This window comes from Heliangelus exortis, chromosome 5 (genome assembly GCF_036169615.1).
Source record: "Heliangelus exortis chromosome 5, bHelExo1.hap1, whole genome shotgun sequence".
Taxonomy (NCBI): domain Eukaryota; kingdom Metazoa; phylum Chordata; class Aves; order Apodiformes; family Trochilidae; genus Heliangelus; species Heliangelus exortis.
This window is the reverse complement of record NC_092426.1, coordinates 23875471-23901390: the sequence shown is the minus strand read 5'-3', so window position 1 is coordinate 23901390 and position 25920 is coordinate 23875471. Positions and strand designations below refer to the sequence as shown.

The 25920-nt window shown below is 35.1% G+C and overlaps 1 protein-coding gene across 4 annotated transcripts in view; it reads left to right on the top strand.

Annotated features, from left to right (window-relative positions):
- TTC6 (tetratricopeptide repeat domain 6) overlaps positions 1–25650 on the top strand; it is a 58427-nt gene extending 32777 nt beyond the window's left edge. The window contains exons 11-30 of one of the 4 annotated variants that reach the window (XM_071746088.1): positions 884–1013; positions 3293–3468; positions 3877–4013; positions 4956–5125; positions 5407–5527; positions 6806–6956; positions 8534–8616; positions 9704–9780; positions 10577–10737; positions 11203–11337; positions 12468–12617; positions 12881–13021; positions 13638–13751; positions 15222–15341; positions 16726–16799; positions 18047–18257; positions 19949–20101; positions 20302–20472; positions 21572–21797; positions 22872–25650. In XM_071746088.1, coding sequence (XP_071602189.1) covers positions 884–1013; positions 3293–3468; positions 3877–4013; positions 4956–5125; positions 5407–5527; positions 6806–6956; positions 8534–8616; positions 9704–9780; positions 10577–10737; positions 11203–11337; positions 12468–12617; positions 12881–13021; positions 13638–13751; positions 15222–15341; positions 16726–16799; positions 18047–18257; positions 19949–20101; positions 20302–20472; positions 21572–21797; positions 22872–23008 — 2838 coding nt within the window. In that variant the 3' untranslated portion in view covers positions 23009–25650. The remainder of the gene's footprint in view (positions 1–883; positions 1014–3292; positions 3469–3876; positions 4014–4955; positions 5126–5406; positions 5528–6805; positions 6957–8533; positions 8617–9703; positions 9781–10576; positions 10738–11202; positions 11338–12467; positions 12618–12880; positions 13022–13637; positions 13752–15221; positions 15342–16725; positions 16800–18046; positions 18258–19948; positions 20102–20301; positions 20473–21571; positions 21798–22871) is intronic. The other 3 variants (XR_011726315.1, XM_071746089.1, XR_011726316.1) reach the window with 3 other exon arrangements.
- Positions 25651–25920: the final 270 nt, after the last annotated feature.

Genomic DNA, 25920 nt, shown 5'->3' with positions numbered 1-25920 from the left:
GATCATATTCATAGAAACTCAATTATTATCTCGTATTTTTCTTTTTTTTCACTCCAGACTTCAGTAACAGACTGTGAAGGATCTAAAAGCTAGAATTTCTACACCCTGCAAAGTGGTTCATTGACCAATAGTTTGATATCAGCTATCAAAATTGCTTTTAATTGGTACCGCATATTTTAGTGAAAGCATAATTTTTACTTTTGTCTTTAAGATATGTGAACATCATATCATAGTTTATATAAAACAAAATTTGAGAATTACTGTGACAGCAGAACAGTCTTAGATTTGTATCCACCTCCATATTTATTTCCACATGACTGATAAGTGTGTGTTACACATGTAATGAATACATGTAAAATACCTTGTTTGATTCATAATGTCTGTTAAGTGATTTTTGTAAAGGGAACGTTAAGCACTTCCTATAGGAATCATAACAACGTGATTTGAAAGCTGACTCCTTTTTTGCAGGGACATGTTAATGTTTCTCACTTTCAAATAGAAGAGCAATGAAGAAGATTGTTTCTCAGTAGCTTCCCTGGGGTTCTTCTAGAATTAATCCCGACTTCTAGAAAGGGTTCAGATAACTATTTTAAAGAAATAATAAAGAATGGTAATATCCCAGCTGATTAATATTTTGTGTTCCATATTCTAGTAGCCTGGACTCTGATTCTGCGTATGTGTAAGTACATGATGCTTTTAAATAAGTGACATTAGCCTAATTTTTCATATTGTTAGGTTAAAGTTTGTCAATCTAGGAATTTTCTTTAAAAAATATATAATCATCACAGTGCAAAAACTTTCTTATTTCCTATGTACCATTGTTAGCACATTTGAGAAGCTCCTTCTGCAGTATAAACAAAGTATTTACTTGTTTTGTTTATAGGCTATAAGCTTAGAACCACAACTACTTAATGCTTACTGGCATAGACATTTGATTTACCTATTTCAAGAGAAAATTTCTGATGCTCTAGATGACCTGAATTTTATAGTTAAATGGAGCAAAACCAAAGTAGGTAAGTATTTTTTTAAGTGTAACTAAACAATAACACATGGTAACAGTAATAGCTGTAATAAACAGAAACAAACAGTAGCAGAGAGAGCAGGGCTGATAAAAGACCTGTGCTGGGGACACTGTGCTATTGTGCTTCAGTCAGCCCTATTCTGACCCTTAAAATTGGGAAAGGGGAGCTTAAAAGGGAAGGGTACTACTTGGTTGACAGAAGAGGCACTGGAGTTCAGTGAAAGGGATTCATTCCCCTGTGCCTGGTTGTGCTGCTCTGCCTCCAATACTGTGTCCAGTTTTGGAACACCTGGTATGAGAGAGACCAACTGGAGAGCATCCATGGGAAATCCATTAGTGTGGTCAGAGGTCTGGAGTGTAAGTTGTGTAAGAAAAGGCTCAGGGAGCCACTTTGTCTGAAGAAGGTGAAGCTAAGAGGGAAATATGTTCTGAGCTACAAAATGGGTAGAAACAGAGAAGACAAGGTCAGGATAAAGACTTTGGCTGGATGGTTGCACTCAGCAGTGTAGAGTAGTGGTCAGTGGCTTGATGTCCAGTGAAGACCACTGGCGACTGGAGTTCATCAGGAGTTGATGCTGGGGCCAGTGATGTTTTGTTGAAGACATGGACAGTAGAACTGAGTGCACCTTCAGCAAGTTTCCTGATAACTCCAAGCTGTGTGGTGTCGTTAACACTCTGGCTGGAAGGGATGCCATCCCGAGGAACCTTGACAGGCTTGAGAGGTTGGCTGGTGTAAACCTCATGAAGTTCAACAAGGCCAAGTGCGAGGGCTTGCCCTTGGGTCAGGGCAATGCCAAACAGAAATGCAGGCTGGGTGGAGAATGGTTTGAGAGCAGCCCTAAGGAGAAGGACTTGGGAGTGTTGGTTGATGAGAAGATCAGCATGAGGTAGCGATAAGCTCTTGCAGCCCAGAAAGCCCATTGTATCCTGGGCTGTGTCAAAAGAAGTGCAGCCAACAAGTCAAGGGAAGTGATTCTGCCTCTCTGCTCTGCTCTCATGAGACCCCACCTGGAGTACTGATTGCAGTTCTGGAGTTCCTGACACAAGGTTGTGGAACTCTTGGAGTGAGTCCAAAGGACGCTGTAAAGATGATCAGAGGTCTGGAGCAGCTCTCCTTTGATGACAGACAGAGAGTTGGTGTTGTTCAGCCTGGAGAAGAGAGGCATTATAGCAGCTTTCCAGTACCTGAAAGGGGGCCTAAAGGAAAGGTGAACTTTATACAAGGACATGTAGGGATAGGAGAAGGGGTAATGACTTGAAGCTGGAAGAGGGTAGATTTAGGTAAGACAGTTTTCTTAGTGTAAGAATGGTGAGACACTAGAAAGGGTTGCCCAGGGAAGTTGTGGCTTCCTCACCCCTGGAAATGTTCAAGGTCAGGCTGGATGGGGCTTTGAGTAACCTTGTCAAGTGAGAGGTATCCCTGCCCATTCAGGAGGGCTGGAACTAGGTGATTTTGAAGGTCCCTTCCAACCCAAACTATTCTATGATTCTATGTGACTCTGCCGAGAGATGCACAGCAACACAGGAGGCAATGGTCACAAGCTGTAACAAAGGAAATTTCAATTGGCCATGGACTTGGAAGACACCGCCCCCTCACCCTGTGCCATCTCCCCTCCCCCCTGACTTCTTCCTCTACTCCAGTTTTTCTTATTGCTGAGCATGATGTTATATGGCATGGAATATCCCTTTTACCTCCTTAAGCCAACTGTCCTAGCTGTGTCACCTCCAAGCTAGTTGCCCACCCCCAGAGTTGTGGGGGAAAGCCTTGACAGTGTGCAAACAAGCAATTGTTAAGCAAGAGCTGAAACATTGTTTAATCAACACTGTTTTAGGCATAAACCTGAATAACAGCATCATATGGGCTGTTATAAAGAAAGTTAACTCCATCCTGACCAGACCCAGTTCCATGAGATAGATATTGTGGGGACCGATTTGAACAAAATCTCTTTATTTTTGTTTGTGATCAGCAGATCTACACTAGATGGCTTGATGGGCAATTTCTGCAGAGCTCTACAATGAGTAAAGATTTTTAGTACCTGTGCCTCTGGCAAGAGCTCTCAGTTTAGAGCTGTGTGGGCTCCACAATTGAGCACACAACTATAGCTCAAAAATTTTGAGTTCTTTTGCTTGGATTAATGCAGGACTTCCTGACCCTTTGTACCATTTACTGTTCTATTTCTACTGCTTGTGTTAATTATCCTGTAAGAAGGAGATGACTTACTGTTTTAGACTGCTAAATAGTGGCTTTTCTATTTTGGGTGATTGTTTCAGATACTTACCTGTCGTTGGCTGAAATTTACAGAAAACAGGGTAACAATAGATTGGCAATCATCAATTATAGCTCTGCAATACAATGCAACCCTACAGATGATGACATTTATTTTAAGAGAGCCGAGTTGTATTTTGAGGAAAATGACTTGTTATTGGCCATGAATGATTATGCCAAAGTAAGTTCACCTTTTTGTATTGTTACAATGATATAGTAACTTTGTGTAGCTTTAATAAAAGTAAACTGTGTTTCAATATATCTGCTAAGTAGCTTGAAGAACAGATAACCTTTCAAATAAATCACATTTGAAAAAAATCAGTGCCATGGAAATAAGTGATTTCTGTTACTTCTGCCAGCTAATTAAATTTTTGAATGTCTACAATTTATCAGCCACTAATAAGCTTGCTTTACTACTTTTAAAATGTCACTTTAGAGTTAATGGAAATTACAATAGACATTAAAGAAGTAGGGAATACAAAATAAAATCTGAGAATAAAATATCATTTTTATGCTTCCTTAAGACTTTTTAATCATTCGAAATAATAAGAATGTAGAATAACATAATGTAATTTATTTTGCACTGTAGTGCTTTCACTATAACCCAAAAAGAACAGATGCGCTTATGAAACACGGAATACATTTATTTAACTATTCAGCTCTGACTACAGCTATTCAGGAATTTACAGCTGTGATCAAGGAAGACCCCAGCAATGCTCAGGCAAGGTAGAATATGTAGTTTGACAAAAGTATTCAAATTTTAAGTGTTTTATTAAAATAATATTAATAAGTTAAAGACTTTATATGCATTAAACAATAATAAAGCAGTTGCTTTTCCAGAGAGGTGTCTAATGGAAATAGATTAAGACTTCTAGGCCTTGATATCCATTGGGGAATTTTTGTATTGCTTTAATGACTTTGGATTAGTTCCTAGACCTTAATTTAGCTAAGCACAGAACCCTGTGCTCAGATCTCACTGGAGCAATGCAAATATCGAGTTAGTTGGACTTGAGCATGTGCCTATGTTCTTTGCTCTAAAAAGCTGGGCTTAAATACATGCTCAGTGTGAATAATGTCCTTAAGGATTACATAGTTCTATGCCTGATTTCCATTGGTTGCCTTGACATTTCTAGTTTTAACATTTTGCAGAATTAGTAATTTCTATGAGAAATTCAGATTATGAATGAGAAGCATATTTATACTTCTCATACTGTCACATCATAACTGTGATTTTGAAATACGACTTTCAGAAACTGAAAAATATTTACACGATTCCTCTACTAGAAAATGTAACTTCTTTTTAATGTAATTCCTACAAAGATTTACATTCTTTTCACACTCTTTTCTGGATTCGTGAAAATAGATGTAAAATAATACTATATGGAATTTAATTTATACAAGTGATCTGCCTATATGATATAGATTACAGGGCTTCATTTCTTCAGACATGCTTTATTAAATTCAGAAATAAAAGCAAATGTTTATTCTATTTTTCAACATTTTTTCCTGAATAATTACTTCAAGGTTGCATGACAAAAACAGTGAAAGAATTCTTAATATTGAGCTGACTTAACCTGTTATTATTATAAATAATAGCCTTTGACTTTATTCTGCAGCTATGGTTTCTAAGAGAAATTATGTTTAAAAAGAAACTTTCCTTCTGTTTAGGCTGTATCGAGGAAGAGCATATGCAAAGCAGCAGCAGTACAGAAATGCAATACAAGATTTAGAAGCAGCAATTCATCTGGATCCTTCTTGTTGGTTAGCATTCTACTATAGAGGCTGCATACTACGACAGGCTGATCCAAAAAGAGCTGTGCAGGACTTCAGTGTTTCTGGTATTGCTTTTTTCTCTTAATGATGGGTATGTTTTTCTTAACAAGAGAAATGACCATTCTTCAGTAATTACTATACTGGAACATAACACATTTTTCATATTACAAATATTGAAGTGTATGATTATTGTTCAGAATTTGGTAAAAAACTTGCTCGTTTTAATTTCTATTAAGTAGGATATTTTATAATAAGACTAATAAAACTAGAGTAAAAATAAGTTGCATGGAGTAACTGAAATATATGTGAATATTTGAACTGTTGATGTTTTTTCTCTCTCCCACAGTACTCATCAATGACACTTGGGAAAATTTTCGTTCTTTTCTTCATCGTGGGATTGTTTACTCAGAACAGTGTCAATGGTCCCTTGCAATCTGTGACTTTCAAAGTGTTCTAGCTTTGGACAGGTGATCAGACTTCAGAATTTTAGTCAATTTTGTTTATATTCGGATTACCTGGGGACATAAAAATACTAAGAAAGGAAAGTAGAATCAGAACTGTTAATCAGCAAACAGGAAATAAATCACACAAAACCATAATGTAGGCTTTTTCAGTTGTTTTGCCTCATTTTCTGTAGTCTGAGTATAATAAGAATAATTATTACTGTATTTAAAAACTAAATTTAATTTTACCTTACATGGCAACAAGATAGATAAATTTTTCAGGCTTGGTAGACAAAAGATAAAAGTGAAGTCCAAATTAAATTGACTACTCATACCATAATAATTTAATTTATTTTTTTAGGGGAGGGAATCTATCCACAGTGGAGGCAAGTAGTCAAACTATTTCTTTTGCCCAAAAGAAAACACTACAGTCTTCTCTTTAGCAGAAGCCAGTAATGTATGTCCCTGAAATAAAATTTAAAAAGCTATATGTGTTCCTTGAAAGTGGGTGACTGAAGCTGTCACCAGAGCTGAGGTTCCTCTGAACTGCATTTCCTGCTGCCACTTAAAATACTTCAGAAGCAGGTATCTGTGACACTTCTGCCATGCAAGAGGTCTCACAATACACAGCAAGACTCCCATCCCAGTTAGCTGAGTTAATTACCTTACTCTAAAGGTACTCAGCTCTTTTTCAGCCTTGGGCAGTGAAGCCCACGTCCTGAGCAAAGGCTTCTATTCCAACCTGTACCAGGCTTACAGACACCTCAGCTCTTACTTTGTCTTTGTTTTGCTATAGGAAGTTCTTGGACTTTGTCAAGAAGCAGACTGTAAGAATGGGCTGTACAAGGTTTTGCAGATCTTGGAAATACAGGTCTTCCTGGCAGCTACCAGTTGGAATGACAGGGAATAAGGGAGCAGGCCGTATGGAAAACATGTAACCTTTGTCAGACCTTGAAAACTACCATGTATGTTTAGTGTTGAAGAGTTCAGTATTTCTTGGTGTATTCAGTATAAACAGAATTAGGAGCCAGTTCTGCTTCCAGTCCAGTTTCTACATCAGAGACCTTTTATCATTTCTTCCCAGTTCACATGTGGAGTGCTGTTTTTGGTGACCAGAGAGTCTCTAGCATGCAGCCAAACATCATAAGCTCCTGAAGTGTTTTTTAATGAGCTATCACCTATGCTATTAATTCAGTTCTTTAGCTCAGTGTGTTTGCAAAATAGACATGTGGTAAATCTCATAAAAGTAGATAAAAATTGCGTAAGTTACGGTTACTACAATGACATATTTCATGTTTTTAGCTCTGTCTTCTTTGCTTACCTAACCATTGGTTTGATACTGCTGTTGCATCTTGATCAGTACTATGAAGCTATTCGACAATTCAGTAACGCCATTCAAACTGATCCTCTCAGTGTTCAAGCCTACGTGTGCAGAGCACAAGCCTATCATAAGGTAATGCCTGCCTTTTGCTTTTGTTTGCCACTTAATATAGTTTTATTTATATTTATGGTCGTTGTGAGTATTTAGATACTTAGGCCTTGGTGTTGTACAGGTATTAGACCCTGCTTAGGGCTATATGTTTCAACAAGTCCTTGTGACCATAATAAAATGACATACATTGCAGTTCTAACTGTTATTGGCATGTTATGCAATGATACAAAATCACACAAAATATTTCAAATGTCATTTTATCTTTTATGCATCAGTGTACATCTACTCTGAGCTTTAATATTTTTTCAAATACATTAAATTTAAAAAATATACATATTTTTATAAAGAGTAAATATAAATAATGAAATATAGTATTTTCTAAACAGATTTTTCTTGATTTTTTCAGGAAACTCAAATTTTCTTCCCCACAAATCAGAGTGAAAACATTTTCAATATTTTAGTTTACTGTGAAACAGAGTGCATTCTCCTACACAGGGTTTGACAATAATTTTTAGCAGGAGCTGCTTTTTTAAGGCCCTCTCAGGTGTAAAAGGAGTGAAGTATGCAGTGTGATCTAATTTCTGTAGATTTCATTGGCAGAATTTAAGCAACTGTTGTGTCTGGTTTTTTTCAATAGTTTTCAAACTTTTGAGAAATCACTTACATGGTTAATTTTCTTCTAGAAATAAAGAAAATGGCTTTTAACACAGAGCCCACCTAATTGGATTGATGATGGTCTATTTTTCAACACTGTCTTTTAGAACTTCTGCCTAATAGTTTGTCTTTGCGGTCATCCACCAAAGCTCAGGTTCCTTTTGTAGATTTTCATGTAGATGTTTTCAGGGGGATTATTTTTGTGGTTTGTTTATGAGGTTTTTTTTCTAAATTTCAATGTAAAGGAGTAAAGTAAAGCTCAGTACATGCATCTCCACAATGCTGTTCTTTAATGAGAATTCAATTTAGCAGCTAATTCAGATGGATGAATCAGTCCTTGGGATCTTCACTGTAATGATCTCCTTTCTCCTTAACATCTGAAGCTCAGTCAATGGGACCACATGCACACTGAAAAACAGGTGGAAATTTATTACAGCAATGAAGATTTGTCAAGACATATGTCCATGTGGATCTCGTGACCTGATCTTTGCAATAGCATCATAGAATAGTTTGGGTTGGAAGGGATCTTAAAGATCATCTCGTTCCAAGTCTCCTGTGATGGGCAGGGACACCTTCCCTTAGATCACATTACCCAGCTTGGCCCTGAACACTTCAGGGATGAGGCATCCACAGTCTCCCTAAGCAACCTGTTCCAGTGTCTCATCAGCAAACAGTGAAGAATTTTTTTTGTTTCTAAAAAGTAAAGAAACTGTCAGGAGTTTGGATCTGCCATGTGGGAGAGTATGGAAATATATAGGAAATATATAAAAGTTTCAGACCTTTATTAAAAACATGTTTACAGAGAATTTATGTGCCTTGTGAGTTTTTACCATGTCTGCAGGACATTACATGCTGCAGAACCACATTTACAGACATAGTACTTGTGTCTCCAAATTGTATTCATTTTAGCAATTAAATAGCTGTTTTTTCTTTATAAATTTCAGATTCATGATTTACCAAATGCTGTGAAGGATATAAACCGAGCCATTCATCTTTACCCAAATAAATCAAAACTTTGCCTATTAAGGTAGGAAAGTGAATAGTCGAGAACTTCACAGAGATATCATTTTCAAAAAAAAAAAAAAAAAAAATAAAATTGCAATTTGGAATGCTGTGGGTAGACACCCTTGTGTTCTTTGAAACCTGCTCTGAATGAATTTTTAAAAATGTAGTATTTTCATGCCATTTTCAAACCCTGGAGAACTTTATCTGTATAGTGTCACCCAACTATTGTAATTATTACCTTGGAGGGAAAAAACATTGTTTCAGGGAAAAGAAGTAAATAGGTGCCATGACAGTAAAGCAAGTCTGAACTTTAAAAAAAATTAACAGTTTTAAATGTTTTCCCCAAATGGATGGGTGCTGCACTGATTTGTCTGCAGAATCTGTATAATGCAAGGGATATGAAGGACTGAGTCTAGACCAGTTTAGTTTTGAACTATTCTCCCCTATCTTCATCCCAGTGCAAAGTAGTGAATGTTACCAAGGCTAAAAAAATAAATTACTAGATAAAGCTGTTTCCTCTCCTGAGAAGCTGTAAGAATTAAGGAGGAAATACTAGGACATTATGCCTCAGATCTATTAAGAGAATTAAGTATTATGTTCCAGTCAATAATACTATATTTTCCCAGTTTAAGAGGCTTTTCTCAGCTTGTCTCCCAAGACACTCTCAAAAGTGTGGTTTGGCTAGCATGACCTCTTATACTGATGCCAGTATCTGAAGAGGCAAAAAAATTTCCTTGAAAAGAGAATGTACTGTCACCTTATCAGTGTGTGGTGGATCTATAAACATCATTATTAAGATTATTGTTTAAGTTCTTGAGATTGTAATGATTGCTGTCTCTGTAATCCAGAGACAAATGTATTTTTGTAACTCCTAAGATTTGAAGAGAGGTAAGTGTATAATATTTTGGCACTGTTATGTGAGAGAAAGAAATTAAAAAATTGTCAGATACTTCTGATGAAAAAAAACCCCAAACTTTGTATTTTTTAATTGGAAGGCACGATTTTTCCTTTTTTATGCTAATGAAGACATATTACAGTAGTATTTGCACGTCAAAAGGAATTCCTGGAAATAGTTTTATTAATTACATCCAATTAATATTTAATTACAGGGGACAGTATTTAATGGAGTTGAAGAAATATGAGCTGGCAAGTTTATGTATTCACCAACTTGCAGAAATGGATGAAGGTAGCATCAATTTGCCATCAGTTTTCCTAGAAAGCTGTGAAGCATGGCAACAGTCTGTAAGCAAGGAATTGTTAAAAAAAATTAAGTTCAAGCATGCAAACAAGTTAATTACCATGAATCAGCTAAAATGCAGAAACTTATTATCTAGAGTATTTTTTTTTGCGTGTCTGAAGCTTTTAAATGTAATAATGGTGTACCTTATTGCCTGTACTATCACGTCTGAAGTTTCTTTGAATTCTTGTTGGGTTTTATTTCTACCTTTCATTATTGTTAATTTCTACTTTGAAGGCATATTGAATTCTTACAGTGCAGTCTTCCCAAACAATGTATCAGTTAGAGCTGAACCTTCCCGATGCGTTTGAACAGTAAAAAATGATGTAGTATAGTACTGGGCATAAGAAACACAGGCCTGAAGCTCTTAGTGAATCCTTATGAATAACCACACTGTATGAGATTAATTTCCTTTCTCTGTTAGTGACCAAGAGTGGATACACAGGGCACAAAAATATAAAACCAGAGCTGATATGTGGTGATGGTTCCGCAGAGCAAAGCGGAAGGTAAATATTTGCAGATGTTTAGCAGTCAGCCTACACTCACTGATAAACAACTGTTCAGCTTCAGATTTCTGTAGGAATTCAGTTTACATGTGTATTTTTGTGGATGTTAAAACCAGCTTTGATATTCCTAATATTTTAATCGCATTTTAAGGTTTGCGTAACATTTAAGGGTATTTTATATTGAAAAACAATGATTGAAGGAAAAGAGATTATTGTTTCTCATGGTGGTTTCTTTCCAGACTCTTTTCTGTCTCAGCCTGCTCAGCAAGCACGCATTCAGTCATTTTGTCAAAAACAAGATAAGGCCATTGACTGCTTACTGGAAGCTATTGCAAGAAAGCCTGAGCCTTCAATGTTTGTTATTTTAGGAAAAATACAAATGAAAGACAAGAAAATTAAGGTAAGAAAAATTTACATTCCACTTATGCCAAGCAGGACAATGCTTGACTTTTTTTCTATATTCTTTTAATACTCAATGAAATGTGTTACTATATAAATAAATTTTCAGAATACATTGTTGCTTAAATTATAAGAAGACCTGAATAAGAATTCTCAGCAGCACCATACTAGTAGTTTTGCGTAAATCAGGCAATTTTAGTTTTCAGACATTTAAGATCATAAGTTAAGAGATGCAGATATATAGATTAAGGTTCCTGAATTGTTATAATTTTGCTTCTGTGGAAACACTCAAAGATCAAGAGTGTGTCTAACTCCAACAACATTGAGGAACACTTGATTAGTAATTTTTACAGAAAAGTTCCACAGACTAATTTTTTAAAAAATGAAAAATAATTAGAAATGTCTTACAAATCCTGCAGATTTTCAGTTAAGTGCTTTTCAACTAATAATAGTCTCTGTATTTAAGGATGCTGTGAGAAGTTTTAAAAAAGCTATGAAGCTCCTGATGACTTCAGCAAAAAATGTGCCTAAAACATTTGAGGCTGCAGAAATGTATTATCTCACAGGCCTGTGTTATATGGAGCAAAAAAATCTATTACGGGTTGGTATTAATTGTATAGAATATCTTAGCCTTTGACTCCAGTGCAGTATCTATGGTAACTGAGTGAATTATTTCAATATTTTAAGCAGCCTTCACTGCCTTTAGCAATTTCCTTTTGAATTCGTGATGTATATTAGCTGGTCTTGCAAGTTTTTGAGTCCTATTCCTGTGCTAATGTTACTATTTTTTAATGTATGTCATTTATTGCCATTCTGATGGAATAAAAAAACAGCATTACTTTACTTTCTTTTCTTTTTACTTTCTTTTCTGTTTATCAGTGTATTCACTCATCTTACAGAATCAGCACTCATGTAGGAATATTAGTGATTTAGTGAATTGGAAATTTAGTACATTTGGCAGACTTGGAAAAGGGAATTCATTCTCACTGGTTAAAGCTCTGTCAAGTGTGAGTCCATGCAAGTGTTTTCTATGTTGATATTTTAGAAATTATATTTCAGTTGTTTTACTAAAAGACTCATGAAAGAAACTAGAAACATTTCAAATATCAGAATTTCCATGGGAAGAGAAAATTTTCCTGCTTCGTCTGCTTCTGTGGTGGGTTGACTCTGGGTGGGTACCAGGTGCCCCCTAAAACTACTCTATCTGCTCCTCAGCTGGAGAGAGAAAATATAATGAAAAGCTTGTGGGTTGAGATAAGGACAGGGAGATCACTCAGCAGTTACTATCATGGGCAGAACAGACTTGGGGAAAATTCATTTATTGTCAATCAAATCGGAGTATTGTAATGAGAAAATAAAAACAAATATTAAAATTCCCTCCCTCTCCCCATTTCCTTCTTCCTAGGCTTAATCTTACTCCTGAATTATCTGCCTGCTTCCCTGCAAACTCTGCCTAGTTCTACCTGCAAAATTTTGCAGTCTCACTGGAGGAACAAGATTTTTAAATGAATGAGATTATGAATCCTTGAGGTTATGATTACATTAGTTAGGCTGTTAAACATTACAAAATTTTAAGTAGCAGTAAATGAATGAAAGTGATAAAGAATGCAGGTACATGGTGAGTTCCAACTGCAAAAATAGGTCATACCTAGCTGCACAGAAAATCAGTTAGTTAATTTATGGTTTCATAATTAGACCATGTTTAACCCAAATGATATGTCATCCTTTTAGGCCAGTGATGCTTTTAGTATGGCTATCAGACTGCATTCAAATTACCCTGATGCTTTTTATCAGCGAGGGCTGTGTAGAATGCATCTCAGAAAAGCCAACTGCATCCAAGATTTCAATCGAGCACTTGCCCTTTGTCCGTCACATTTCCAGGTAATATAAAGACTCCTGATAATTGGCATCTGTGAGGCATTTTTGGATAGGTTCAAAGGCTAACCAACTTTGCATTTATTAATATATTTCCTTGTGTTTTTCCAGCAAACACATGGTAAGAGTTAAATAAAAGAAATTAAAAGCTTTGTAAGACATACATTTTTATAAAACTTGTAATTTCTGTCTTTTATTTAATCCTTGTTTTATAATGCTAAATAAAGCTCATTTTTTATCATGTTCTCATTCTTTCACCTTCTCTACAGGCGTATATGAGTCGTGCTGCTTACTATGGGAGTAAAGGTAGATACTCTAAGGCAATTCTGAATTGCAATGAGGCAATCAAAATTCTTCCTGACAGTGTGCAAGCTTATTTTTACCGAGGAACTTTAAAATATCAAAATAAGGTGAGACTGTCTTTATTGATGTACTTTTGCATTCTCCCTTAAAACTGGAAGTATCTTATTTGACACTTGTTGACATAATGGTAAAAGTGTTGCTGTTTGAAACCAGGAACTCCACTTTCCATTCCTTACTGAAGGTACTCTCTGGTGGTTCTGTATAACCGAAAATTATTGATTGGTTGGAGAAGCTATTGAGCATCTTCTATCCAGTTATTTTCTTCTGAAGTTCAACACAATAGATTCTTACCTAGTGACAGACAGAAGCGTCCAAGCTCTACAGATATATGTTCTATGTTAGGTTAGGATATAAATTTTAAGCTAGAAAAATTAAGGATTGTTTATGTATTGCAGTATTTGTGTGTGATATAAGGAAACACCAACATTTGTTTGCCCAGTCTTGGCACAAATGGAGCTTCCAAAGAAGTGCTCCCTCTGCAGTAAAGACTGCAGTATGTAGTCCACAGAAGACAGTGAAATGGCTGAATACCCTTCAGTACTGATGAAGAACCAAAGTGTAAAACTATGAAATAAAATTTTCCAATAGGCTGTTGTTTGAGGAAGAATATGTTGTGCCATGAGGTCTGAATTACAATTTATACAGTGTTTTTTTCATTTGCAGACATTTAAAGCTGCAATTGAAGATCTTTCAAAAACTATCAACCTCAACAAGACCTGCATTTTTGCATATTATAACAGAGCTACCTGTTACCAGCAAATAAAGGACTTCAAAAAGGTATAGCATTAACTTTTTGTCAACATTACATGAGCAATAAGTTCTTTGTATTAGGTAGTAAATTGCTGTTGACAATTAGTCAGAATTTCTGACCTCTTGCATTATCTTCCTGAATAATTGTGCCCTTCAGGAAACTGGTTTTTTAAAAAAAGTTTTTTTAATCCTTAATGTCATTATTATATCATTTTATATCCCTTTGAAAATATAAGAATTATATCCGGAAGACTACATCGAAACAGAGATTTGGACCACATCCAACCCTCATTAACAGTTGTGTTTTCATGGATGTGTTTATACTTCTGTTAACTTGTCTGTGACCTGTCTCAAAGTGTTTTTGCTTTCTATCTGTGTTATAAAGCAAATGCACAGCAGGGCACACAAAGATACCATCTATCTTCAGATTCTAAGCACCATCATGGTGAACTGTCCTTTAGATGAGGCCTGCTTTCTTGGATTTCTCAAGTCAAATCGACTTTGGGCAAAGGCCATTTGTACTTAGAGGTTAAATGGCCAAGAATGACACAGATGGGGAAAGAAATAGGTGATTACAGTAACTGAAGGTAAAAGTTTAAGATGTGAAAGTGAAAGTTCCTTTATAAATGTGTTGTTCTTTGCTATCCATCTCCAAAAAGTCACTTAAAGTACAAGGGAAGTTGCAGAAAATATGTAGTATATAATTGATGGAAGTTTATTAGATCTAACAAGAACTGGATTGTTTTCTGTAAGCTGTTTTTAATATCAGGTTTAGAAGTGTCAAAGAATAGGACTACTCTTAAATGGCTAGTATGTGGAGTATTGCAATCAAAGACTTTTCTTTTTTTTGTCATATTAGCTCTAAACTCTCTAGTTATTCTTGAGTATACTGTATGTTCATTCTTAAGGTGAAAAAAAGTCAGGCTAGTACTTTGTCAGATCAAGAACTGGTGAAATGCTGTTCAGATTTGACAAATTTAAGAACTGAGTCTTCAGTCTATGTAGTCATGTCACAATTTGCTCTTTTACAAAATTACTTAATTCAACTTGTGCTTAGATTATTCAGTTTATTGTATTTGAAGATATTTTTAAAAGTACCTTACTTTGGCATTAATTAATGACTAATTAATGTCGCATAATTTGGTGTGTTTTTTGTTTGTTTTTTAAAGAGAATTTGGACATAAAATTCAGAAGTAAGAAGTATGGAGGCTTTATTTCTAGCTCTGAAATTTATATAATGACAAAATAAGTTTTAATTATGTCCATTTAATATATTTGCTTTATCTTGGCTTCTGTAGTCTGGGAGTTGGTAGCTATGTCATTATTAAATTCTTTTCAATTCAATCTGGAAGCAGTGAAACACTGGAGTAGCCACACAGAAGCCTGTGTGTATGCACATGATTTGTAGAAATTTGAAAGCGCATCTTTTAAATTTTGAAGTATCATTGTATCTCTTCGAATAAATTATGGTTTAAAATACATTTTATGTTTTTCTAGGCTTTGAAAGATTATGGAATTCTTCTTCTGCTCGAGCTGAGTGAGGAAATATCTTTTAAAGTGTTAATTAATCGTGGACTGGTCTATGTGGCACTTGAAGATTATGCTAATGCATGTGAGGTACAAAATCCTTGTTTGAGTAAAGGAAACATAGAGTTTTCTTTTAAATGTAAGCCTTTGCTGATATCAAGATGAGCCTGACAATTTTTATGTTCTCCTGAACTAGTTTATGGACAGTTCTCATTTGCTCAATACCTAATACCAGTCTGCCGGTGAAGATACAAACGTGTGCAGTTTTCCTTGTTTTACAGCTTCATGCTGCCAGAGTTAAACATGAGAGTTGCACAAAATTTAATAAACAGGAACCTGATTTTTCTCTTCTTCTTAATTCTGAAGTAATTTCTGCTGGGTCCAAAGCAGTATTAATTAATTGCAGAAGCCTAAACAAATAGAGGTTCTCATTCAGTGGGTTTGTTCCTCTGCATGTTTGTGCCTATGTGTGTGTAAATTACCTTTTTTGTTGAAAGATCAGGAAGGGTAGGACCTCAAGATAATGTTCTTAAATGTAAGAAAATAGTATGTGTTTCTGGCATTGACTCACAGTGCAAATGACTCTTACTCCATGGGACTCCCATAGCAATATTGTGTTGAAACTTAGCAGTGTTAATCATTACTCTTTCACATACATGGGGTTTTATTTTTTATTTTAAATAACTTTAAAGTTTTCTAAAATTTTAGCTTTTCTTGGCTTGAAAGCAGGGGTATTTATTTTCAGTATAACTGGTGCATTCATTGCCTCCAGACTCATAAATGACTGATTAAGTAAATCACTCCTACTACTGATTGCTTTCCCATGCAGAAGCCTAAAGAGCTTGCTTACATCATAATTGAAATTAATGTGTTTGAATTTAAAAGCACCTGTACAGTTTTTACAATTGTATCACATGTATCAAAAGCACAAGCACTTTGAAAAATGTTCTGTTGAAAAGGCCAAATCAGTCAAAATCCCCATGTCTTTCAATGGAACATTGTGTGTAAAGTCTCCCAATGAAAATATGAGTTAGGTTTTCTACACTTGTCAAAGTAATAGCAGAATATAACTAGATAATTTTATCAATATGGATATGAATTATGGAAGAATTGTACTGAAATTGCATAGAGCAAAATATATTTTCAACATATATGTCTTTAATAGTATAGCAGTTGAGGTACAGTATTTTTATTAAAAAAGAAAAAAAAGAGTAAGTTTCTGGAAGGTTTCATTTCTGGAAGTGTTTCTTCCAGCTTTGTAGGAAATACCATGACATAACTTTGTAGCACTTATTCTGTCAAAGTCTGGGATGAGGAATATGAAAACATTAAACACATCTCCATCTGTCAAATGCCTTTGTCAGAAGTCAGTCTTCTGTTTCATATAGAAGTATAAAATTGTTTAGGGAAAACCACAGTTGTAGGTGAAGTGAAACAATAGAAATTTGCATGGTTTAATGTCTGTTCTTTTCAGGATTTTAAAGAAGCAATGTTGCTTAGTCCAGATGATAGCCAAATCTTTCAAGCTATTGGAATCTGCTGCTATAAGTAAGATACGTAGTTTTGTTTGACACAGAGTAGAGAAAGGGAATAATTCCTGAGCTTTATATTCCTGTGTACCTTTTCATAGAGAATACACTGAAAACTGGGGGAGGGAAAAAATGGTAAAGAAGAATATCAAAAAAGAAAATTAATTATTTTTCAAGATTAAAAGCTGCTATTAATATCTCCTGGAATAAAGGAACTATGGTTCATGACTGTGACAGGAGGAAATACCAAGGTGATAAAACAGAACCAAGAGAAAGACTGAAAAACAAAGAATTATGAGATGAACAGAGATACTATTCCACACCCTCAGATGGAAAATAAAGTAGCTATAAGGTTGTGATGGTTTGTTCAGCATTACATAGCGTTACTTAAATTTCTGTTTAAATACTCCCTTTGTCCTTTAAATAAAAGCAAAAGTCTCAATGGTCGTACTTGCTTGAATTTTTAATTTTTAATTTCTGAAATGTAATTTCATCAAGATGAGATTTATTTGGAAAGACTAAATTAAATCTGCTAATAACTTGATGAATGCTGAATCCTGCTTCTAAGAACTGAGCATATTATCTTGGTGCCCATTTCAACTGCCAAAAGGAGTCACTAGTAACTATGTAATAGTAAGCTGTGTAATCCCTTAAAATTCATTTGCAGTCTCTAACCACATGGCTGCCTATCAAGACCACTGGAATAGGACCCTCATTTTTTTTTCCAACAAGTGTACTTTTAAAATCCATTTGATTTACAACCACTAAGGCTATTTGTTAGCTAAATGTATTTAAGCTTTCCTCTTTCGGTAGACAAGTCACGCTGTGCTTCAGGTATGCAGGCAGCTTATATTCAGACAATAACTTCTTTCAATGTCATCTTGGTAAAATGACTTTGTATTTTGGTATGTTAAGGTTTTTGATTTTTGCATAAAGCTTCTAACATTCATAGACAGTTCAGGTATGTAAAACGTGTTTGCTCATGACTTTTGAACAGCATAAATGACTCAGTCTCTCTGCTGAGTACAGCTGTTGAAAAGGTGAAAACTTGGTCAGCAGAAGTTAGTGAGAGTTTTCCTGTTTACTTCTCAGGCCAAGATATTCATATGAGGTCTGTAAGGCTAAAGAAAAGTCGAAAAAAGTGTCCCACTCAGTCAGAACTGAACTGCTTTTGATGGGCACTATGTATTTGCTGCTCAGCTCCTAAACTGAGAAATTTTTAATATAGAATTTTTGAACAGAAAATATTGCCATCTCTATTTTTAGGCTTCATGAATTTGAAGAAGCTGTGAGATCATTTGACAAGGTTCTCAAACTAGATCCTCTTTCTGTGGATGCCTATGTTGCACGAGGAAAGTTGTACATGGAAAATGGCCATGAGGCTGGTTGTAAACAAGCACAGAAAGATTTCTCGAGAACAATTCATCTGAATCCATTGTGTATAGAAGCCAGAATTTGCTTAGGATACAACTTGGAGGTAACATACAATAATTCATTGCTAATGCTAATTTGAATTAAACAAAATTACATCACTCTTGTATACATACTATTACATACATAAGCTAATTTTAATGAACATAAACTATTCCAGGCACTTAAGACAAACCTTATGGCATCTTAATTATTTTTAAGTAAATGGATAGACCATTATTTTCTTTTCCCATTTGTGCTCAGTGTTCTTGGAGTTCTGCTCTTGAATAATGGCATATCAAGGAACTCATTTGATTTGCATGTATAAATAAACTAACATGAAGAATTGGCATGTTTTGTGTGGATGAGTTGTTTACTGAAGTAAAAAGCAGCCAAAGTACTGACAAATCTGTGTAACTCAAAATCTTGTATGTCCTAACTGTCCAGTTTACAGTTAGCAAATCTGCTAAAATCTCTTGATAAAAGCTTTATATATAATGGGCTCTGAAAACTGCCTAACTAAATAGAAAATGAACTTCTATCAAAGGGATATAAGGGTGTAACTTGACCGTTTTTGTTTGTATCTAATATCTGTCATTTGGTTACTGTGCTTTATTATATCCAGTTCCTGAGATGTCTTGAACTGTCACAAATCTTGATTATTTCTTACCTGGAAAAATGAGGGACTAATGTTAGTAGCATGTGTCAAGTGGTCTTGCATAGGTGTCATGCCAGTTTCTTTTTACAGCTTTGTCAATACACCTGGATTCTAACTAATGCTTCCACAGTGTTTTGGAAAGTACTGTGCAAGAGTAATGTACTTTTTAGTACATTAGAGTAAGAAGTACTGTGCCTGCAGTAATTACCTTGCTGAATAGGTAGGAATTAGGAATCTTAGGTGCAGGAGGCAAGCCATAAAGTTCATATAAAACAACAGTAATCAATGAATCAGTCAGTTATCTAGCCCAAGCATGTGAATCTAGCCCAAAGTAAGCAAATTTTGAAACCAGACTCAACTGTCAAGCTCAGGGGGTCATTATTAGTACTATAAAGTCCAGATAGAGGCCAGTCACTGACCCCAGGGGACAGTAATGGGCCCAGTACTGTTTAACATCTTCATTAATGACCTGGATGATGGGGACGGAGTGCATTTTCAGGAAGTTTGCAAATCATAAAAAATTGGTAGGAGTGATTGATACACCAAACGGTTGTGTTGCCATTGAGAGTGAAAAGAAAGTGGATCCAGACTCTTTATGATGCCCAGTGAGAGGACAGGAAACAATGGGTACAGGAAATTCCATTTAAACATAAGATTTTTTTTTTTCCTTTTTTGTACTGTGGGGATGAACACTGGAACAGATTGTGCACAGTGATTGTGGAGTTGACATCCTTGGAGATGTCCAAAATCTTGGCTGTACGTGTCCTGGGCAACCTGATCTAACTGACCCTGCTTTGAGCAGAGGGGTTGGCCTAGGTAGTCTCCAGTGACCCCTTCCAAACTCAGCCATTCTGATTCAGTAATACAGAAGAGGAAATACTTGCAGCTAAAACCATTGTGACAGATATATTACATAGTTTAAAAAATAGCATTGCATAATTAACAAGATTTTTTAGTTATTTTTTAGTGTAATTTAGTTAACTGCATTTGTAAATATAAGCATGGTTCCATTCTCTGATGTAATTTTTTTAAAGTGAGGCCATCAGTATGTTTGACATTTCTTAGATTTCTTATTGTAGTTACATTGCAATTAATTTTAGGCTGTTGGAAAACTTCAGAAAGCTTGGAGCCAGTTTACAGTTGCCATTTGCATTGACCCAAAATGCAGTGATGCGTATGATGGACGAGCTTCTGTCTGTCTCCAAATGGGTGAAGCTTTCGCTGCACTTCAAGATACAAATGCTGCATTAAAGGTGAATGTTAAAGTGATTTTGCTAAAATCAACCTATTGCTATGAAGCCAACCATTACTGTACATGCATAATTGCCAATTCAGATTAGAAGATGCAATTCAGTTTTTCTTTAAAAGTAATTATATATTTGAAAAACAGAATAAATTACTGTAGAAGTGGGAATTTCCCCTGAGTCAGAATGCATCATCTGTTTCCTTTCAGCTCACTACCACTGCTCTGCGGCTGACAAATCGGGGTGTTATCAATCAGGTAATGGGATATCCATCCTGTGCCATGAAGGACTATCAACAAGCAATTTCTGTTGACCCCAGCTATGCATTAGCCTATTTAAATGCAGCAAATCTGTACTTCTGTAATCGGCAGTTTTCGCAAGTAAGTCTACAGTCTGTCTGTATACTGTCTTCAGAATTTTTTTTCTTGAATAAGTACTGTTGGTGTAAAAGCTACCTTTATGTGAAGCTTTCTTACATGGAATTTCATAGTTCTCTACCAGAAGATTAAGTAATTTGCAATAATTAATAAATAATAATTGCCCTACGACTATGTATTTTATCATTGACATGAATGAACTGAGAATCATGATAGCAAGGATCCACAACACAACAATTTGTAAATAAATGAGATACCAAAATCCTATCAATGATCCAGCAACTGCGCTCCAGCCTATAGCCCATACATTTAATAGCTTGTCCAGATTCACTATAGCATCATGGCAAGGAGAATTAAAAGAATCTCATGCTAATGTACTTTAATCAAGAAGTCAAATCTTCCTCCTGTTACCACCGCAACTTTATAGAGTTTTGCATCAGCTCATTCTGCTTAAATTCAGTGCATATCTTCAAATGAAGTACTGAGATGCCTCTTGTGAATTTGAGATCTGTTTGAAGGCAAGGACCATTGAATTTTTCTCTGTGTGAGGAGGCCCTGGCAATGATTTTTTCCAGTAACGCTTCCTGGACTTAGGCTTAGGCTTTTATTGGATTGGACTTCTGTGGTTTGGCAAGGCTTGTATGAGCATGTAATCTCTTTTCTTATGCATCAAGTATAATTCTTCCGTGACTGGACTTGCATACACAGTTCTTCCTCTTTAAAGTGTTTCTGTGATTACTTACCCTGTCTCACAGAGGTTGTCTGATTATGAAGAAAGAAGTTAAAGAATACATGTTGCATTAGAAACTGTTGTCTGTCAATCCAAATTGACCTCCCTCTGTAGCTTATTTTTTCTGTTGTGTAATTACAATTCAGCCTAAACAGCTTTTCTTTTTTCAAAAGTCTGGGTGGCATCTGACCTATTTGTGGATAAACATGCTGGTACTGTGTGTCTTTTCTGGGCACAAAGAACATTAAACAGAATGAGATAAACCTGAAGAATGCTAATGGCTTAGAGAAGCAAACTGGAGTTTACAAGTTGTACATAAGCCATTTCCTCAAATTATAAGTGTACTTTGTCTTCCATTCATGTGTTTTGTAGGCTCATTCCTATTATTCCAAAGTATTACAACTTGACCCAAGAAATGAATCTGCTATTATGAATCGTGCCATTACAAATACTTTACTAAACAATACTGAAGAAGCAAAAGAAGACTTTGAGAAGGCAATTTGTCTCTGCCCATTCTCTGCAGAAGTGTATTTTAACAGGGCCAACTTCTATAATGGATTAAAGCAATATAAACTAGCTGAGAAAGACATTTCAACAGGTAATCTTTATTTACCTGTTATGATTATGTTTGGTATCCTACAAATGAATATGATAACAAATGACTTGTCTGTATTAAATAACTCAGAATTATGTGCATATTTTTGCTAGCATATTTTCTAGTTAATTTGATCATATATTATGATGTGATTAAAAATGGGTTCCCAAAATTGGGAGACTTCTAATAATGCAAATTAGCATAGAAACTGTTTCATATAATGTTTGCCATGAGCAGCTGAATAGAACCCCATTCTAAATGAAATTGTGGCAAGTAGGAGTGTGAAAGTGTTATAGTTAACAAGACTGAAAATGTTCTGAGTATTTATGTGTGCATGTTATGATATCTAGGTGCCTAGAAAACAGCATTCAGGTTGCTTGTTTTATATATAAACACAAAATTTAATCAACATGTTCTTTGTAGAAGATTTGAAACATTGTTTGGCTTCTATAAGCTTTTCAGTTGGGAATAGACATGGGTTCATAGAGCTGAAACCAACTTTTATCCAGATCTTTGTGAAAACCAAATCTTTCATTTTGTTTCAAAACAGCTTGGCTGTATTACTTCATTGTTAGTTCTGTCCTTGCTGCTATCATGAGATTCAGAAACTCTGAATACAGACAAACTTGTTCCAGTAAATAAAGCAATGTTTTGTTTGTATTAATTTTATAATAATGTGAATGTTTTCTACCTAGACTTTAGTAAAGCATTTCACATAGTTTCCCACAGCATTCTCCTGGGGAGACTGGCTGCTCATGGCTTGGATGCTTCTATGCTTTGTTGAGTAAAAACTGTCTGGATGCCAGGCCCAAAGATTTGTGGTGAATGGGGTTAAATCCAGTTGGCAGCTGGTCACAAGTGGAGTTCCCCAGGATTCTGTTTAATATCTTTATGAGTGATCTGGAGGAGGGGATTGAGTGCATCCCCAGTAAATTTGCAGGAGATGCTAAGTTTCAATTTCTCTTGTGAAAGGAGAAGAATTTGAGCATTGGAGAAAGATTTTCGACTCTGCTTCTCTTTATATTAATATGATAATGTTAAAAAAAGAACCTAACATTCTATTTCTTATTTTTGCAGCATTGTCAATTCAGCCTAACAGTGCCTTGATGTATAAATTTAGAGCTGATATTCGTGGTAAACTGGGTTTCAATAAAGAGGCTGTAGAAGACTACAGACAAGCAATCAGCATTCAAGATCAAACTCATTCAATGTGAAAAGATACCAGTTCTCATACTAGTTGGTTTCTATTTACAGATTTCTCAGACAGATGTCTTCAATTAAAAGAAGCTCAACATGCAAGAAAAAAAAGAAAAATAATCTTAATTTTTTAATAGTCTACACACATTTTGTTCTCTTAAATAATATAATCACCTTGATGGTACAAAACTACCAAAGTAATTTAAGAATTCAATTTTTACAAGTTTGATTGTTCTTAATTTGTTAGTTTCAAGAGATAAGTGATTGTTTTGTGTGCATAATGAAGGACATAGAAAATGAATTTATAGGCAAAAGATGTCAACTGTATTGGTTATAGAAGGATAAAAGAGGCTATATTCCTTCCTTCCCCCAAATATAAATGCTTTCAATGATGCTGATTATATGTCAACTAGACCATCTGAGAAGTAATCCTAAAATGGGTACCAAATGCTTGTGACTGCTAACTAGGTCTCATTTCCTGATCTTCCTTCTACACCTCTTCACAAGATTTCCTCTTCTCCTTCAGTCACAAGGTAGGGAAAAGCCATTGTGCAAGGACCAACTGTTGCAGTGTATGAGAACTACTCCAAGTACAGAAATTTCAGGAAATGATTGAGTTTGTGAGTAAAAAGTTGAGGTTGCTTTTGCTTAAATGTATTGCACTGTGCCAGTCTGAAGACACAGGTAAAAATGTGTAAATAATAGGTCATAAGATTTTCTTCTGATTTGGAAGAAAGGGCTTAACAACTGGCTTTCATCTAAACATGGAGAATGAAATGTGAATCTACATGACCAAAATTTTAAAATTGTCGGACCTTACCCATATATTAAATTAAGAACTCACATTTGACATAGTATGGTGAAGACAGCAAAAGGAAGAAAACCAGATGGTTTTGTCTCAGACAAGGTAAGAAGAAGGAACCTGAAGGTCTTATTCAGCATGTAAGCAGTCCTGTGGTTTGAGATAGTGGAAAGATTTCTTAAGGTACAAATGGGAAGCCAGTGCATAATCCCAGTGGTATAGGAATTGTATGTTTAATTTCAATTCAGTTTAGATGTAAAGTGCCATCAATTTTCCTCTTGAAAAAGGGCAAAAAGTAAAGAAAAAAAGGTTAGAAGCAACTTCACAAAAAAGACCTAACACCTGCTGATGTGTGTGTAGCTACCTAATGTTCTCTGTGTGGAATAATCTCTAGATAGTAGAGAATAATCCAGAATAAAGCCAAAATTGAATAATCTAATTTATGTAGAAGTATAAATTAAAGTATAAATTAGTAACGTATAAATTAGTATAATCTAAAGGTTTATACTGGTCCATTTACTTTATAACTGACCTTTTTGGTACTCCTGGAGTTAAGTGATTTTTAAATTTATGAGCTTTCAGATGAAAGTAAAAAAAACTAATTATTTCTTTGTCTCAAAGAACTGCAGTTTATTTTCTCTGAGTACATAGTGCATTGCTATCCACTATTTATATAAAAAATATGTTCTTGCATACCTATGTATTATATACCTAGTCAATGTGATAGACAGTGACTGGAGTTTTAGCTTTGTTTTGTTGCCTAAATAGTTTCATTTGTAATAATAACATTAAATTGTAAAAATTACTATGCTTGTTACCTTATATTTGGGCTAAAAAGCAAGTGTGGTGGAAAGGAATTACAGAATATCACAACTAAAAGCTGGCAACACAGTACAGCATTTGACTCCATCCCCACTTTCCTTGACTATCCCCTTATCTTTTTTTAATATCTACCTTAATGAGACTGCACTTGCAAGATCTGTTATAATAAGGTTGACTGGAATAGATGCATTATCGTTAATGTATAGAAGTTAGAAATTTTAAAAAAATCTGTACTTTGTTTTTGTTTATTCATTATTAGTGTCTATGATGTTTAAAAATTAATTTTTAGAGATATAAACAATAAATTAAAATCTTTCCAAACCTTATATAATATTGCACACTGATATTTCTGTCTAGTATTATATATTACAGTATTACTTACTAAAAAATCTATTTGGAATGACAGGTTTTTCCTAAAATTAAATTAAAATATATGACCACAGGATGATCAAAAAGCAATTTTGCTCTTCTGTTCTCCAGTAATTTGAAATCTGAATTTCTAGCAATAGTTTTTAAAAGTATTCATTTTGACATCTCTTATAACTATAATTTAAAAATTCTGGTAGAATTTCTTTGTGACCATTACAGAATTCAAGAAGGAGAATAATTGTCTTAAGACTGATTAGACCATTGTAGCTACAAGTTTCTGTAAAGAGTTTCACTCTTTGTGAAGTTTTGCTTTTGTGTCTTTAATGTTGATTGTTGTCTTACTAAAGATAAGTTTCAAAGAATCATAGAATCATTTAGATTGGAGAAGACCTTTGAGATCACCGAGTCCAACCATTAACCTAACACTGCCAAATCTACTGCACCACTAAACCATGTCCATAAGCACCACATCTACAAGGCTTTTGAATACCTCTGGGGGTGGTGTCTCAATTAATTCAGCCTGCTCCAATTCTTGGTAACCCTTTCTGTGAATAGTTTTTTCCTAATATCCAACCTAAACCTCCCCTGGCATAACTTGAGGCAATTTCCTCTCATCGTATTGTTTGTGAAGTTCAAGGTGATTGAATAAATATTTACTGCATTTGCCCTCTTGCTCTTTTTTCTAACTTATTTACTGTATTTATTTTTGTGGTTTCATCACATTCATACCATTTCATCATACCTAAGTGTATCAAGCACAAAGTATAAGTGTACATGTGTCTGTATTTCAGCGCGTGATTATCACAGTTGTTGATGCAAAGTGGACAATTATTTTCTTAGTTTCCTGTATGCACACAAAGTCAAAGTTTGCTTGCAAGATGGTGTTGGCAGCATTTTTGTTCCTTTTCTCCTTCTCCACATGCCTTTTGCAGTGCT